We start from the raw sequence: 16,057 nt of genomic DNA on the forward strand, positions 1-16,057 counted from the left end.
AGGAAAATTTTATTTTTATATGTTATATATAACATTTTTAAAACCTTATTTACTTTACATACAACAATAGGTTAGTTATATATTATAGACTTATAAAAAGAGAATTTCTAAAAACGTTAAAATGTATTATTGGCACGTGAAACCTTAAATTAGAGTGATTAAATGAAGACTCAACACACCACTTCTGAAAGGTTGCCGACCCCTGCTCTAACCATTTTTCATCCTAGGTCTTCCATGACAATTGAGATCAGCCTGGCTGGCCTTACTCAACATTCCAAACTTCCATCTTGCTTGGGCTGAGAACTTTGTGGCTCAGAGAGCTATTTGCAGAATTTGCTATGTCAGAAGATCTCCTTGAATCCTGCAGTGGCTGTCTTCATTATATTTGGTTTAGTGTAAAACCTTCCTCTTCAAATCAGTTTATCCTGAATTATTTTAAGCTTCCTCTCCTGATCTCCCTGGGTAAATTTTATTCTACAGATCTTTTTGTTCATGGCAAGAACAGCTGCATCACCACAATGGGAGTATTTTTATTGTCTGTGTAACAACCCTGATGTTTTTCTGATTTAAAAAAAACCCAAATTCTAAATAAAGCACCATATTGTCTAAGCCTGCTCAAAACAGATACCCTTTAAGTCTGTTGTGTATATGTCTACACTGCAATTAAAAACAGTGTCTGGCTTGTGCCAGCTGACTTAGACTCATAGGGCTTGGGCTAAGGAGTTGTTTAATTGTGGTGTAGATGTTCGGGCTCAGGCAGGAGCCCAGGCTCTAGGACCGTGCAAGGTGGGAAGGTCTCAGAGCTCGGGCTGCAGTCCAAGTCCGAACTTCTGCATCGCAATTAAACATCCCCTTACCCTGAGCCCAAGTCAGCTGGCACAGGCCACCTGCAGGTTTTTAACTGCAGCATAAGTATACCATATAAGGCCAACACAGCATTCCCACCGGTGGAAATCAATCAATGGAAAATTACAGAGAAATGAGTGAGGCTGTTGTCTCTTTCAGGAAAATAGGGTAAAACAAGACCTGAATTTCTAAAGTTTAAAAACCAACAGAATCACCTTTCAGGTCTTCTTTCTACATCACTAGGAAACCAGAAGACAAATCCATTTGTCCATCTACTACAGGTCATTTAATGAAAGTGCTGTGAAGAAATCTCAGGCAAGCAAAGAAACAGAGTTAGCGTACTTAATGAAACAGACTATTGCTTTTAGTAATTCTAAAGTGTTACAAAAAGCAAAATGAACTATACCTTCCATTCTTCTTCCTTCCTACAATCATCAAATACTGATAATTTTAGCTCTGTTAAAAAAAAAGAAAAAAAACACAACGTGTCAGTTTAAAGACACACAAGAACAAACACCATAACTACTTATTCAGTAACAGTTACGTTTATGGAGATGTCAAAAAGCACAAGATGTAATATTTTGCTAGGTGAGTCTCCAGAAGTATCATTTTTGCAACTAGTCCTTTGCTCTATTTTACAAAAAGTAGTGCAAAACTTGAAGCTGTAGTTTTCACTTGAACTAGTTTCAATATTTACAGATCCATATAATCAGTCCAAATGATTATCCTGATCCTGCGAACATTTAGTCACATTCATAACTTTATGTTGGAGAACAGTTCCTACTGAATTCAACAAGACTCTTCATGAGCACAATGTTAAGCTAACTCTTAGGTACGTGCAGGATCAGACGTATATATACGAACAAAAGTATGCAAAAACATATTGCATACTTTTAAATACATAGCTAGGCATTTTTGCTTTACTCTACCATCCCAAGAGTAACCTATGACAAATACCCATTGTTTTAGAAAAGAAAAAAGCAAATGCTTGGAAGTATGATTCCTTTTATATTGTGATCTCTGAGGAGCAACTGTCATTTGTTATGTTTGTACAGAGCCTACTAGCTGCAAGGGATATACAGAACAAATATGCCTTGATTGATTAATAACGACCGATTCCTTCTGGCCCTTAAAAATTGGAAAAGTTATCCACCACTGTTTATCCCAAAATAAGATCCACCTAGGAAGACAAGAAGAAAATGGTTCACATCATGCGAGACACTTTGTCTAAGGACCCACAGGCAAAGTCAGGAATTCTAATTAAAATGATTAAATGAGAATATTGTTATATCTAGGCAAGAATCTCTCAATTTGCATATGGATAAAACCTCTCTCTCCCTCTCACCCTACCTAAAAAGAACTCTAAGTTACCTACCATGTAAGGGTGACACACTGCTTTCTTATGCAAAGTGACCCATTACACATTATGAGTGGATAAAGAAATGGTTGGGGAAGATGCAAGTTAAGCAAATTAGAAATGTTGCTGTAAGACTGAAGGTCAAATTGAACAAAATAACTGTTACACCAAGAAATCCAAGCAAAATGTTCACACCAAACTATACATTGAGTTACAAAAAATACAAATATACTGTAAATAATCTTTCACCCCATATCAGAAGCTGCCCATTTGTTTGCCTTGTGAGTCAGATCTACATCCTTCTATATGTGGAAAATGTCTTGTTCTATGGCAAGCCCAACATAACAAACTGCTCATGTACAATCAGAGTGTATGGAGTATGTCCTCCAAATTTAAAATATTAAGGATTTTGTTGTTTTCATTGTAAATAACTGTTGCACTCTAGAAGTAATAGGAATTGTCTAGCACAAGGAAAAAAATATCAAAAAATATAAACCAGGGTATAACTTAGGATATTAAGAGAAGTTGCTTAAAGGGGAGGATCTCAGTTGATAGCAGGGGCTAATAATGAAATACAATCCTTGAAACAAATCAAACTTAAAAAACCTCTGATAAGGAAAGGATTAAAGAAATTTGTTATATACCATCACCATCTATTGCAGGGATCTCAAACTCAAATCACCATGAGGGCCACATGAGGACTAGTATATTGGCCGAGTGCCACATCACTGACACCTGTTCATATAAAGATATGAAAGCCCACCCTTCTACCTCCGGCCCCACTCTGACTCCACCTCTCCCATGAGGCCCCGTCCCTACCCCACATCTTCCCACCCCTTCCCCACCCCCATTCCAACCCCTTCCCCAAAGTCCCCACCCCAACTCCGCCCCCTCCCTGTCCCTATTCCAACCCCTTCCCCAAATCCCCACCCCTGTCCCGCCACCTCCTCCCCATAGCGTGCAGCTCCCCCTCCTCCCCCTCCCTCCTGGAAAGCGCTAAGCACTGCCAAACAGCTGTTTGGCAGCGGGAAGCACCTGGAGGTAGGCAGAGGAGTGGGAATGCGGCACGCTGGGGGGGCAGCAGGTGAGAGGAGCTTGATGGCCACAGGAAATAACTCCGCCGGCCTGCGAGCCACATGTTTGAGACCCCTGATCTACTGATGGAAGCAACACAAACAAAGAGCTAAAATCTAAGCACTCACTTGGTATGTGTCCAATAGGAATAAGAGGGCGGCCCATTCCTACAAGTCCTGAAACTAGGCTATATAAACTGAAGTCACCACATGCTCTTGAGAACTGACTGAACCCAACAAGCTGAAGAATCCTAAGCATGACAGACACCAGGACCAACCGTGTGGAAAGGACTCTCCCCCATCCCAAAGTTAAGAGAATAAGAAGTATTCAAAGATTATATTACAGAATAGAAGGAGAAATACAAATAACTAGGTTATCTTGCTGAGTCTACACTCTCTAGTGAGACCTCAAGTAAACCATATTTTAACTCCTTTATTCATCCAAGCAAATTGGCCTGAAAAAATTGTTTTAAGCAACTGCTTTTAATATTCTAAATTTGTCCTTTTGAGACCAATCCATTCAAACTGTACTAACTACACTCTTCAAAGTGCCTTAAAAAAAGTGCCTCCCTGGAAGTGTGATAATTGTGTTATGATAATCCATTCTCAATACATTAGTGCCTAAGTAAATCTAATAATAAATCTTAGTAATTTCCACTGTTCTTTGATATAACTGCTGAGCCTCAACTCTAGTCTATGATAACTGCTTGCACAACTGTGATGATGATGATGGGCGATCACTCGTTACCGAGTATGATCATCTTCCATGGGAGTTATGGGTCCTCAGGTGGCTAATAAGGCCAATCCTTGAACCACAAGTTCTCTTACAATGAGAGCAGATGTTTTCAGGCTCAGCAGGAGGCTGTTGACCATGACTGGAAGCCAGTCTCTCCTTCCTCCTGCGCCTCTTGTCCTCTTCGGCTTGTCGGACAGCAAGTTCAAAATGCAGGGGACCATCACGTAGGACTTCACTCCATTTTAAGCGATCCTGGGCAAGTGTCTCCCAAGTATCAATGTCAATATTGCACTTTTTTAGACTGTCCTTAAGCAAGTCCTTATAACGCTTCAGTTGTCATAAGAACATAAAAACAGACATACTGGGTCAGACCAAAGGTCCATCCAGCCCAGTATCCTGTCTGCTGACAGTAGCCAATGCCAGGTGCCCCAGAAGGAGTGAACCTAACAGGTAATGATCAAGTGATCTCTCTCCTGCCATCCATCTCCACCCTCTGACAAACAGAGGCTAGGGACACCATTCCTTACCCATCCTGGCTAATAGCCATTAATAGACTTAACCTCCATGAATTTATCCAGTTCTCTTTTAAACCCTGTTATAGTCCTAGCCTTCACAACCTCCTCAGGCAAGGAGTTCCAGAGGTTGACTGTGCGCTGTGTGAAGAGCTTCCTTTTATTTATTTGTTTTAAACCTGCTGCCCATTAATTTCATTTGGTGGCCCCTAGTTCTTATATTATGGGAACAAGTAAATAACTTTTCCTTATTCACTTTCTCCTCACCCCTCATGATTTTATATACCTATCATATCCCCCCTTAGTCTCCTCTTTTCCAAGCTGAAAAGTCCTAGTTTCTTTAATCTCTCCTCATATGGGACCCATTCCAAACCCCTAATCATTTTAGTTGCCCTTCTCTGAACCTTTTCTAATGCCAGTATATCTTTTTTGAGATGAGGAGACCACATCTGCACGCAGTATTCAAGATGTGGGTGCACCACAGATTTATATAAGGGCAATAAGATATTCTCCATCTTATTCTCTATCCTTTTTTTAATGATTCCTAACATCCTGTTTACCTTTTTGACTGCCGCTGCACACTACATGGACGTCTTCAGAGAACTATACAGGATGACTCATAGATCTCTTTCCTGATTAGTTGTAGCTAAATTAGCCCCCATCATATTGTACGTACAGTTGCGGTTATTTTTTCCAATGTGCATTATTTTACATGTATCCACATTAAAATGTCATTTGCCATTTTGTTGCTCAAATCCTACTTAGTTTTGTGAGATCTTTTTGAAGTTCTTCAGTCTGCTTTGGTCTTAACTATCTTGAGCAGTTAGTATCGTCTGCAAATTTTGCCACCTCACTGTTTACCCCTTTCTCCTTTGTCCACTTATGTTACAGTACCCTTCTTTCATCTGAGAGAACAGGTCCTGTTTTGGGAGGGGATATTCTGGCATCCGGACGTTACCAGTCCATCGGAATTGCTGATAGATCATTGCCTCAATACTAGTGGTGTTAGCCTCTTCCAAAACACTAATACTGGTGGCACTTGTCTTCCCATTTGATTTTAGAAGCTTACGAAGGCAGCGTTGATGGTGCCTCTCAAGGACTTTCAAGTGGTGTCTGTAGGTTGTCCAAGTTTCAGACCCATACAACAGTGCTGGGAGAATAACAGCTTGATAAACAAGAAGCTTGGTGTCTGTTCAAATGTCATTACACAAATTGAATCTATTTTCCCATGTTAAGTATCCTCACACCTTTTTTCAACTGTCTGAATTGGGCCATCTTGATTATCACTACAAAAGTTTTTTTTCTCCTGCTGATAATAGCTCATCTTAATTAATTAGCCTCTTAGAATTGGTATGGAAACTTCCACCTTTTCATGTTGTGTGTGTGTGTGTGTGTGTATATATATATCTTCCACTCTATGTATCTGATGAAGTGGGCTGTAGCCCACGAAAGCTTATGCTCAAATAAATTTGTTAGTCTCTAAGGTGCCACAAGCACTCCTTTTCTTTTTGCAGATACAGACTAACATGGCTACTACTCTGAAATCTGTTTGAATGTCGTGATCTTCAAAAACCCTGTGCCGTAAACGAGAAAAAGCTACACTGGCACAGCTCAGGCGATGTTGAATTTCTCCATCAATATCTGCCTTGGATGAAAGATGACTTCCAAAGTAGAGGAAACGATCGACATTCTCCAGTGCCACTCCATTGATTTTGATAGATGGAGTACGTAATACCTCGTTTGGAGGGGGATGATAGAGCACTTTAGTCTTCTTGATATTAAGAGTGAAACCAAGACATGCGTAAGCATCGGCAAACACATTCAAGATAGTTTGAAGATCTTTCTCAGAGTGGGCAAAGATTGCATTGCCATCAGCATACTGAAGTTCCACAATAGACGTGGAAATCTTACTCTTGGCTTTCAGCCTGCTAAGCCTGAACAGCTTTCCATCCATTCTGTAAGTGATTTCAACGCCAGCTGTAAACTTCCCAGCAATTAGGTAAAGAATGACGGCAATAAAAATCGCAAACATGGTTGGAGCGATGATACAGCCCTGTTTGACTCCTGTTTGTACTTTGAAAGGTTCACTCTGGGAGCCAGTGCTGCTCAAAACAGTCGCTTTCATGTTTTCACAAAGCAATTTTAGGACATTGATTATTTATCAGGTCATCCAATCTTAGAAAGTACAGTCCAGAGAGCACGGTTATTCATTGAATCAAAGGCTTTAGTTAAATCAATAAAAGCCATGTACAGTGGTCGGTTTTGCTCCCGACACTTTTCTTGCAGCTGCCGTGCTGTGAAGATCATATCCGCAGTTCCACGACATGGTCGGAAACCACTCTGTGGTTGTATCTACATTTGAATGGTTAACTTTGATTATATATTAATGTTGTTCTGGCTGAATAAATAAATTGTTGGTTGGCAGTGTCCTGATTTGAAAAATACTGTTCAAGTTAAAAGTTGACTTAAGAAGCCAGTATTTGAACTAGTAAGCTAACAGTCTCTGGACTCAATAAATAGGGGGTCAGCCTACTGGATTCTATTAGATACTGGCAAATGCAGTTTGTTAGTACTTAGCTTTAAAAATCTAACTGGCACTCTGGCAAATTCAGGCTTACATAGCACAACGGGATCCAGTCTGGTAGTTGCCTTTAGGTGCCACCACTTTATAAACGCTAAATAAAGAAGTATGACTAAACTATTCTGTTCTCTATTTCCAAAAGCTCTATTTCAGTCACAAATATCCACTATGTTTAAAACCACTAAGAAGCGTGTCAGACCATTTATTCAAAATGAAACACAAAAGCAAAGAAAAAAAAATCAGAGTTGTCTGAAAACATGAACCAACATCTCAACCCACATTATTGCAGAAGTACTGCAAAATGCATGGTAAAGTTTCAGGATGGTAGGAGGGCATGCAGCTCAGAGGGCATCCATTTAGTGTTTGTACATATACCATGCCTGCTAGATCCAACAACTCAATGTCTGCCATGATTACATGGCTGTATAATTTGTCCCCATCCCAACTATTTTTCTTCTTTTCACTAAAACAGAAATCTGTAAGCAGTACAGGAGTAAAGCTCCCCCTTCTCTACTTATATAACCCCTAAAGCCCTTTATCATTCCTTGCTATTGCCTTATGGGTTGTTTCCAATTCTAATAATTCAACTTCCTTCCCATACTACACAATCCAAAGTTGTGCATAACACTCCAGGTGTGGTCTCCTTAGACTTTTGTACAGAACCATAGTGATCCTTGTGGATTTGTTCTATTAATGCGTCAATATCCATTTTCTCCCTGTATTTGTTGCCAGAAACATAACTGGTAGTTTTAAGTTTGTTAGCTATTAGCAAAAGAGACCTTTCCTGATCAGCACCTAGCACACTAATATACTGTTGTATCAGACCACTCATTTTTATAACACTATACTTATTACCATACATTCTTCTAGATCTCAGTTTCAGAAGATCAGATGGGAATTTTTAAAGTGCAATGAAATCTGAAATAATTCTATTTTCATTCCTGAGAATGCTCAGCCCAGTGATCTAATTTTAAATTAGATCTTGCATTGTATAAAGACCACATTGTAAAAATAAACTTATTCCTGGCAAATGTTTGCTACTATCATCTCAATTTTCAATGAAATATTTGTTTTAGTTTCTTGGCCAAAAACTAAAACAAAATGTTTAAAGTAAATGTTAAACCCACTTGTTAGCTCATGTCCTAAATCTCATCTACCTATTATTGGTATTAGCTGGCATTCCCACTCATGACATCTGAACAATTCTTCCAAGTCATCAACATATCACATGAACATCACCCCTGTGGCACTCCAGCTGTCACATCCCCTGATCGTGGATCTGTAATTATTCACCAAATTCCCTGGCTTAGCTTGCCAAGGCAGTTGAGTATTTCACCATGAATTGTTCTGAAAGCCTTCCGGTCTTTCTAGTTATCTATATCAGGCATTTCAAATGCACCTATCATAGTATCTAGGCACCAATTATAAACACAATTACGTCTAGTATTGCACCCACGTCCACACCCATTTCCTGAACCCCTTTTAGATTTTTTTTTTTTTTTAATTAGGCAGCACCTAGTGTGTTTGTCCTAACTGCTCTTTCTCCTTCCAGTCTCCACATATATGTTCAAATAAGTGTTCTTTTATGACATGTTTCTCTCCTAGTGCCTGAGTCTGTGAAATAATCAAGAGGACCCCCACACACATCTCTGGCAGAATGGTATCAGTGATATAAACAACTGTTTCATTCACACCAAAATGCACTTTCAATTTCTCAAAAAAAAAAAAATAATAATAATAATTTTCAGATTTGGTTCAAGCCAAACTGATTTTTCTTCTTTATTTATTTTTTACAGCTGTAAGTGAACCAAAAGTCAGTTATCTGCCCAGTTCTACTCCTTATATGTAAAGAAGCATTATTTCTACAAGACATTTCACATACTTCATTTTTACAAGTTCAATATGCAAAATCATACTGAAGTGTAAACTCCATTTCCGCCTACATCTTTAATCTGATTATGCTCTCTCTTGCTCCGACAATGATGCCACCTTCAGACCCCCTTCATATCCTCCTCATCCTGAGGTTTTTATCCATACTATTCCCTATGCCTAGAACAACCTAATACCAGCATGCCAGATCCCTCTTCACTTTCTTCACTCAAACACCTCCTAAAAATCCATTTTCTTCTAGAACCCCATATCAATGAAAGGCCCAATCAATTAAACTTAATGTGAGAGAATGGAAAGTAGTAAAGGAGAAGTAATTCTAAAGATTAGATTATAAGAAATCCAAATATTAAGTACATAATCCCATCTACATATACAAAATGATGGGGGTCTAAATTAGCTGTTACCACTCAAGAAAGATCTTGGGGTCATTGAAGATATTCTTTGAAAACATAGGTGCAGCAGTAGTCAAAAACACTAACAATGTTTGCTAAGGTGCCACAAGTACTCCTCGTTCTTTTTGCTGATACAGACTAACACGGCTACCACTCTGAAACCTAACGTTAGGAACCAATAGGAAAGGGATAGGTAAGAGAAAAATATCAGGTCATTATATAAAGCCATTGTGCACGCACACCTTGAATACTGCATGCAATTCTGGTCGCCCCATCTTTTTATTTATATATATGAGAGAGAGAGAGAGAATTGGAAAAGGTACATACAGAAAAGAGCAACAAAAATTGTGTGTGTATGGAACAGCTTCCAGATGAGCAGAGATTAAGAAGACTGGGACTGTTCAGTTTACAAAAGAGATGACTAAGGGGAAGGTGGGGGGACATAATAGAGGTCTAACGTCATGAATGTTGTGGAGAAAGTGAATAGGGAAGTGTTCTTCGCCCCTTCACGTAACAACAAACAGATTTCCCGCCTCCCCTCCCCCCATGAAATTAGTAGGTAGCAGGTTTCAAACAAATATAAGGAAGTACTTTTTCGCACAACACACTGTCAATCTATGGAACTTGTTGCCAGGGGATGTTATGAAGACCAAAAGTATAACTGGGTTAAAAAGGGAATTAGATAAGTTCATGAAGGATAGTCCATCAACAACCGTTAGCCAAGATGTTCAGGGACGCAATCCCATGCTCCTGGTATCACTAAAACTCAGACTGCCGTAAGCTAGGACTAGATGACAAGGGATGGGTCACTTGTTAAATTGCCCTATTCTGTTCATTCCCTCTGAAACATCTAGCACCAACCACTGTCGGACAGCATACTGGGCTAGATGGACCATTGGTCTGACCCAGTACGGCCATTCTTATCTTACATAAATAGAAACAAACAGCAATACCATTAAGTGGCGTACATAACTTAAGTCAAATCTCAAAGTTGTTCTTGCAACCCTCACCCTTCCTTCCCTTGTCGGCACACACAGTCACGCTCACTTGTTGTTTCATGTATATGACTAAAAACTCCTCAGACCCAGGTCTTTTATGTAAGATTTATTTATGACATTAAATTAACTTAATTTGTAATGTTAATTGCATCACTGCTGTATAAACAGCAAATAATTTTAAGAACTTAGCTAGATGTACATATAATGTACTGAATGTAGATATAGCACTTTTTGTTTACCCACATATTGAGAATCAAAATGACTCAGGCTATGTCAGAGTTTTGTCGACAAAAGTTATACCGCCTTAATTAAACCACTGTTGCATATCCACCCTATTCTCCTTGTGTCAGCAGAGCACATCCACACTAGCAGCTCTTGCATAAACACAGAGAGCAGTGCACTGTGGGTAGCTATCCCACTATGCAACTGGCTGCAGGGTGCTTTGGGAAGGGTTTGCAGTGCCTCATGGGGCAGGTAGAGCATCACATGATGCAGGTTTCTCAACTCTATCATTCCATGGGCATCCTCATAGATTGTCTGTCGCTTTTCAGCTGAGGTGGTGAGGGCCAGGGAGCACTGTGTGACAGGAAGTGTTGGGGGGGGGGGGGAAGAGGGAGAAAGAGAGACAAACAGAATGTGTGTTGGGGAAGTGTGTGTGTTGGGGAGAGCAACTGTGTTGGCATGCTGTCTCTAAGTTCAGACAGCTTCCTGACAAAGCTACCCTGAGACAGGGGGACACCATCACCCCCACCTCTGCATGGCACAGCAGTCTCTCCCCCTGTCCCTCCCCCACAGCAGCAGCCTGCTCTGCCTGCCTATGGTTCTGTGATTCCTTCGAAGTTCTCCCAGAGCCTCCTCAGCTGACCGGAGCGGCATCCTCAGCAGCTCAGCGCGCTCTCTACACTGAGGAACGTCAAAGCAGCACAGCAGTCCCACCCTCCACGAGCAGTCTGCCTGCTGCTGTGTTCCTAGTGAAAGGGAGAACAGGAAGATTCCACCCTAATGATTTGCTCTTTGCTGCCAGAGCAGAAGGCATTCTCAGCTGTCAGAACTTCCCAGAGCTTTGAAAGGGGAAGGGCACATGCCTGCAGGGCAGCCGAGTTCAAAACAGGGAGCAGAGCGGTCATGGCAGGCATTGTGGGATACCGGGGGAGGCCAGTTATGTCAACATGAAAGGCAGCATCTACACTGATGCTTTGTCGCTTTAACTATGCCACAAAAAGCGTTATGCCTCTTGTTGAGGTGGTTTTATTTTGTCAGCAAAAAAGCAGAGTTTTGCCACCCAAAAGTAGCTTTATAGTTTGTACACGTCCCCTATTTTGTCAGCAAAATGCAACTTTTGCCAACAAAATTGTGTAATGTAGAGAAGGCCTCAGTGAGAAAACTGTACGTTGGGAGAGGGCATGTGTTTTGGAGAGTTTACTAGACAGTTAACTATCTGTAGGACTCTAAAAAAGCCCAGGTTCCCCTTTTCCTTGAAAAAGGGTGTTGTACTTTTTCCAGGAGGGGTAAGAGTGTTGCCCCTGGACTCCATTTTTATACTAACTTGTAACTAGCACATGTCTGATAAACATGAAGCTCCCACTATTACACGTCTCTGAAATGGTGGAACTCTTCCTCACTACCCAATTCCAATACTTCCTGCCTGTTATGGGAAGGAGGGGGAGAAACAGCCCTTCTGACTGCTTCAAAGCCTTATTTTTCTGTTTGTTTGGGAGTCCTCCAATACCCTGTCCATCTCCCACACAAGTCAGAATTTCTGATATTTTACTTTTCCACCAGAAATTCAGCTATTGAAGGGGGCATATCTACTATATGCAGCCTCATTTTCTCAGGGTGGGGAAAATCCTTCTCCTTGGATAGCAACAGTACCTGCCTCTGCTGCTGCTCAGAATGACAGAAGATAGTTGCCATTTTCACTGATACTCAGAGACCTCTGAGTAGCAAAAGAAGTGCTCAGTCTCTCTTGGTAGTCTCACTTTTTTGCAGCTTTGGAAAAATCTACAGGGAGCACTGAAGAAAGATTCAGGAATGTCACACTACATGGGTATATATAGGTAAGGTTACTTTCACAACCATAAAGGCTAGAAACTCTGCTGCCGTCTTGCAACACCAAAGGAAAGTTTACATTCTGTAGACATGACTTAATTCCCTTGCATTTTCCAGGAAAACTTTCCAGTCACCAGTGAGGAAAAAAAACAAGTGACTCTTTCAAGTTCTGGATGACAAACCCAATTTTCAAACTCTACATACTTCTGTGATAGCAACTCTCCCAGTGCTGCCAAATTTGACAATAAGCATTGGTAATAAATGCATTGCCCTCCTCATTTATTTTACATTTTCTGAAATGCACATCCATTTGTACTATCATATACAGCAAAATCTTTAGCTGCTAACATTTTTTTTTATAAATTTCCTGATTGGACTTCTACTTTCCCAAATATGTTGTGTTACTAGTATCAAGTTGCCAGAAGAAAATGTTCACTACATCAATACAAAAAGTAGTATGTGGTGTTTTAAACAGCAATTTTCTGACAAAAGTAAGTGTGCTAAGAAAAGTACACTTCTGCTCATATATGCAGTCTAATAATAAACATCAGTGCTAACTATATGTTCCTTGTGGTCATTTAGCAACAATTAAAAATAAAACAAAGTAGTCTGTAATTAACATTTGAGAATAAAAAAAAAAAAAAAAAACAAGTTGTAGAAATCCTTGAAGAACGTTTACTTGAACATATTCAGTAAAATAGAAATATGATGAAAATCCCCTTTCAGAAGCATTGGCTCCATACTCTAAAAACTGCTGCATTTGACAGCGGGTGCCCTCTGTCCAGAGTTGGCAACCTCCCACTTCCCTCAAAAGCCACTGAAGAAGGTGACTGTTCAGCTTGAGTACACAGTGCCAACAAACTTCAAAATTTGTCATTATCAATTTTTTCCTACAATGGGTGCTCCACTTGGTGAGCTCTGTCAACACCCTGACAACTGTTTTCGCCACTGACCATAGGAGGAAGTTTAGAAAACACTGTGCTTAGAACAGTGTCAATGCTGCAGTTTTTGTAACACAGCTATTCCCTTATAATATTCCAATGAAAAATAACGATCAAGACAAAGGCTAAACTAATTAAACTGGTGCAAATTGGAGCATAGAGGAGAACTTAAGAATAAAGACCTGTTGTCAGTGTAATAAGTCAGTGCTACTTCCCAGCAACTGTAGCACTTCCGTTATAATGAGACGGTGACCAACAGGATTTCCCAGGCCAGTGAAGACAGGACCCACATGGGGCAAAACCTCATTTTTCAACATCACACAGTCTATACTGCGCTTCCGCAAAACATTTACAGCAGGCCCCGTGCCTTCACTGACCGGGGACCTTCCTGGCGCTTACGAAGAAGCGCGCGGCTCCGCAGCAGGGCGCTACAGCCGCCAAATCACTAGGCGGAGGCAGCAGCTCAGGCCCGGTAGGCTCAGCGGCTGTCTCCCGTTCAGGGAGGCAAGGTCCATACTCCCGCAGCAACCAGCCCCTGACTCGGCGGCACGCAGCAGGCCGCGGGCTCGGGCTGCAGGAGCGCAGAGACCCACCACGGGCTGGGGGGCACACGGAGGAAGGCCCCCAAAGGAGTGAGGGCAGGACCTCAGCCCGGGCTCCCCTCACTGGGTCTGCCAGGCGCGGCGCAGCCGCAAGGCGAGTGCTGGTGCCCCAGGGCCGGGACTCGCTATCTCGGCGCCGGGACCGTGTGGGCCCTTCCCTAGAGAGAGGGAGCGAGCAGCGGGAGCCCGCAGGGACGGAAGGGAACATGGGTGTCCCGCACTTACTCTGCCACACCAGGCTCTTGAGACCCCGCTCCCCGGACGCGGCCCCCACCGCAGTAGGCGCCATCTTGCCCCTAAACTCCACCTCCGCCCTGACGTCACTTTTACACAATCCTCATCCCGTTTACGCTTCATCTACGTCATACTACCCACCTCGAAGTCCGCCCTCTGACCCCGCCTAAGCCTCGCTTTTGTCTGGGAGCCACGCCCCTCTGGCACTGCGCCGTGACGTAAGCCGAGCGCCGCCGGAGGGCGCCCCGCGGGGCGGGAGAGGAGTGGGGCCTAGGTTGGAGCTGCGGGGTAGAAGACGGGCCGGAGGAGACGGGTGGGTGTTAGTGGGAGGGTTCTGACTCTCCCCGGCACGGCTCCGAGCAGAGGCTTACTGACGGGAACCGAGCGTTACCCATGGGGACCGTGCCCGGTGTCACAGGAGAGGGACATTACACTCCGTCCTCTGGCGGACCAACACCAGAATCATGGTCCACATCCGATCAGGCCTGGGCTGTCCCAGTCTCGCAGACAGACCCACATGCACCAGTGCCCTCCCCAATATCAAGTAGCACTCACTCACCATACTACTGCAGAACCTAACGGCAATACAGGAGCAGCTGAGAAGCATGCATCAAACTCCATGACCCACACGTTTTGCCAGGCCAGGTGTCTACTATTCTCATCCCCTTCGCATCAAACACAAACCATCCTATTATCCAGTTTTCCTGTTGCCTGAGAACAAAATGCACCTGCATGAAGCAGCTGACAAACTAATCTTTGGCAAGATAGACAATTATGTAAGTGTGGGAAGTTACCCAAAAGAAATGGCCATAACTACAAAAGTCACCCTCACCTGAAGTCTGTTAGTCTTAAAGGTGCCACAGGACCCTCTGTTGCTTTTTACAGATTCAGACTAACACGGCTACCCCTCTGACACTCCTTACCTGAAGAAGTCTTCAGTGTAATCATCAAGTCAGTTCATGGCCTGGGGAGTCTTCTGGACTCTGCTTCTTCTGGATACACAAATAGCTATAATGGCTAGAAATGCCTCTTAGTAGCTCCAACTGCTCAGGGGATGCATTCAGTCCTATTGTATAGAGCCCTGGCCATGGTGATGTATTCCAATGCATTGTACCAGGGATTGAAAGTAAAGGGTTTACACTCTAGCTGATCAAACATGGAGTGGCTTGTCTACTAACATAAGATGAGTACAGCAATCTAATGCTCCAAAATCTACAGTGACTCCCTGTCCAAAATTAGTTTCAATTCAAAATCCTGGTCTTGATCTTCAAATCCCTGAGTGAGGTGAACCCAGATGATCTCAGGCACTTTTTCTCTGTAATTTATTACAGCAATTACATTTTTCAGGGACAAGGGATAAGGTCAGTAGCAAGGATTACACTTGCTGCAGGAGCAAGAGGGTGACTAATGACTGTGGAATGCCTTTCCATCAAAAATGGTAATGACCATGGGTTTCCAACTTTCAGACACAAATGTAAGACTCATCTATTTGCAATTGCTTTCCCATAAAAACAGCCTTAAGACTCTACATTGCTTCCCTGAACATAACGAATAATGTAATTTAAAACTATTTATGCATACTTTAACTGAACAAAAAAGAATAATGAAGAGTGGAGAATACAGTATTTCAGATAGACTGTTTATGTAGTTTTGTTAGTGCCTGGATATCATGGTGATATTAGATAAACTGCTACAGATTTTTACACAGAAGATTACCCTAGCATATTCTTTGCCACAGTGAAATATGAAAAATACAGGAAGACTTTTAACAAATAAAGAATCATGTATCACAAACTATAATAATAACACTGGTCTACAATTTTTGAGAAGTCGTCTGCTTCAGAGA

At 41.9% G+C, this 16,057-nt stretch overlaps 1 protein-coding gene across 1 annotated transcript in view; it reads right to left on the reverse strand.

The window, feature by feature from the left end:
* The window catches only part of LOC112115848 (syntaxin-binding protein 3), a 47,211-nt gene extending 32,927 nt beyond the window's left edge, over window positions 1-14,284 (reverse strand). The window contains exons 1-2 of the mRNA XM_024213045.2: window positions 14,203-14,284; window positions 1,253-1,302 (exon numbers count right to left, since the gene is read on the reverse strand). Of these exons, the coding sequence (XP_024068813.1) occupies window positions 1,253-1,302; window positions 14,203-14,266 (114 nt within the window). The 5' untranslated portion in view covers window positions 14,267-14,284. The remainder of the gene's footprint in view (window positions 1-1,252; window positions 1,303-14,202) is intronic.
* Window positions 14,285-16,057: the final 1,773 nt, after the last annotated feature.

Source organism: Terrapene carolina, unplaced genomic scaffold (genome assembly GCF_002925995.2).
Source record: "Terrapene carolina triunguis isolate 2854851 unplaced genomic scaffold, T_m_triunguis-2.0 Scaffold210, whole genome shotgun sequence".
Taxonomy (NCBI): domain Eukaryota; kingdom Metazoa; phylum Chordata; order Testudines; family Emydidae; genus Terrapene; species Terrapene triunguis.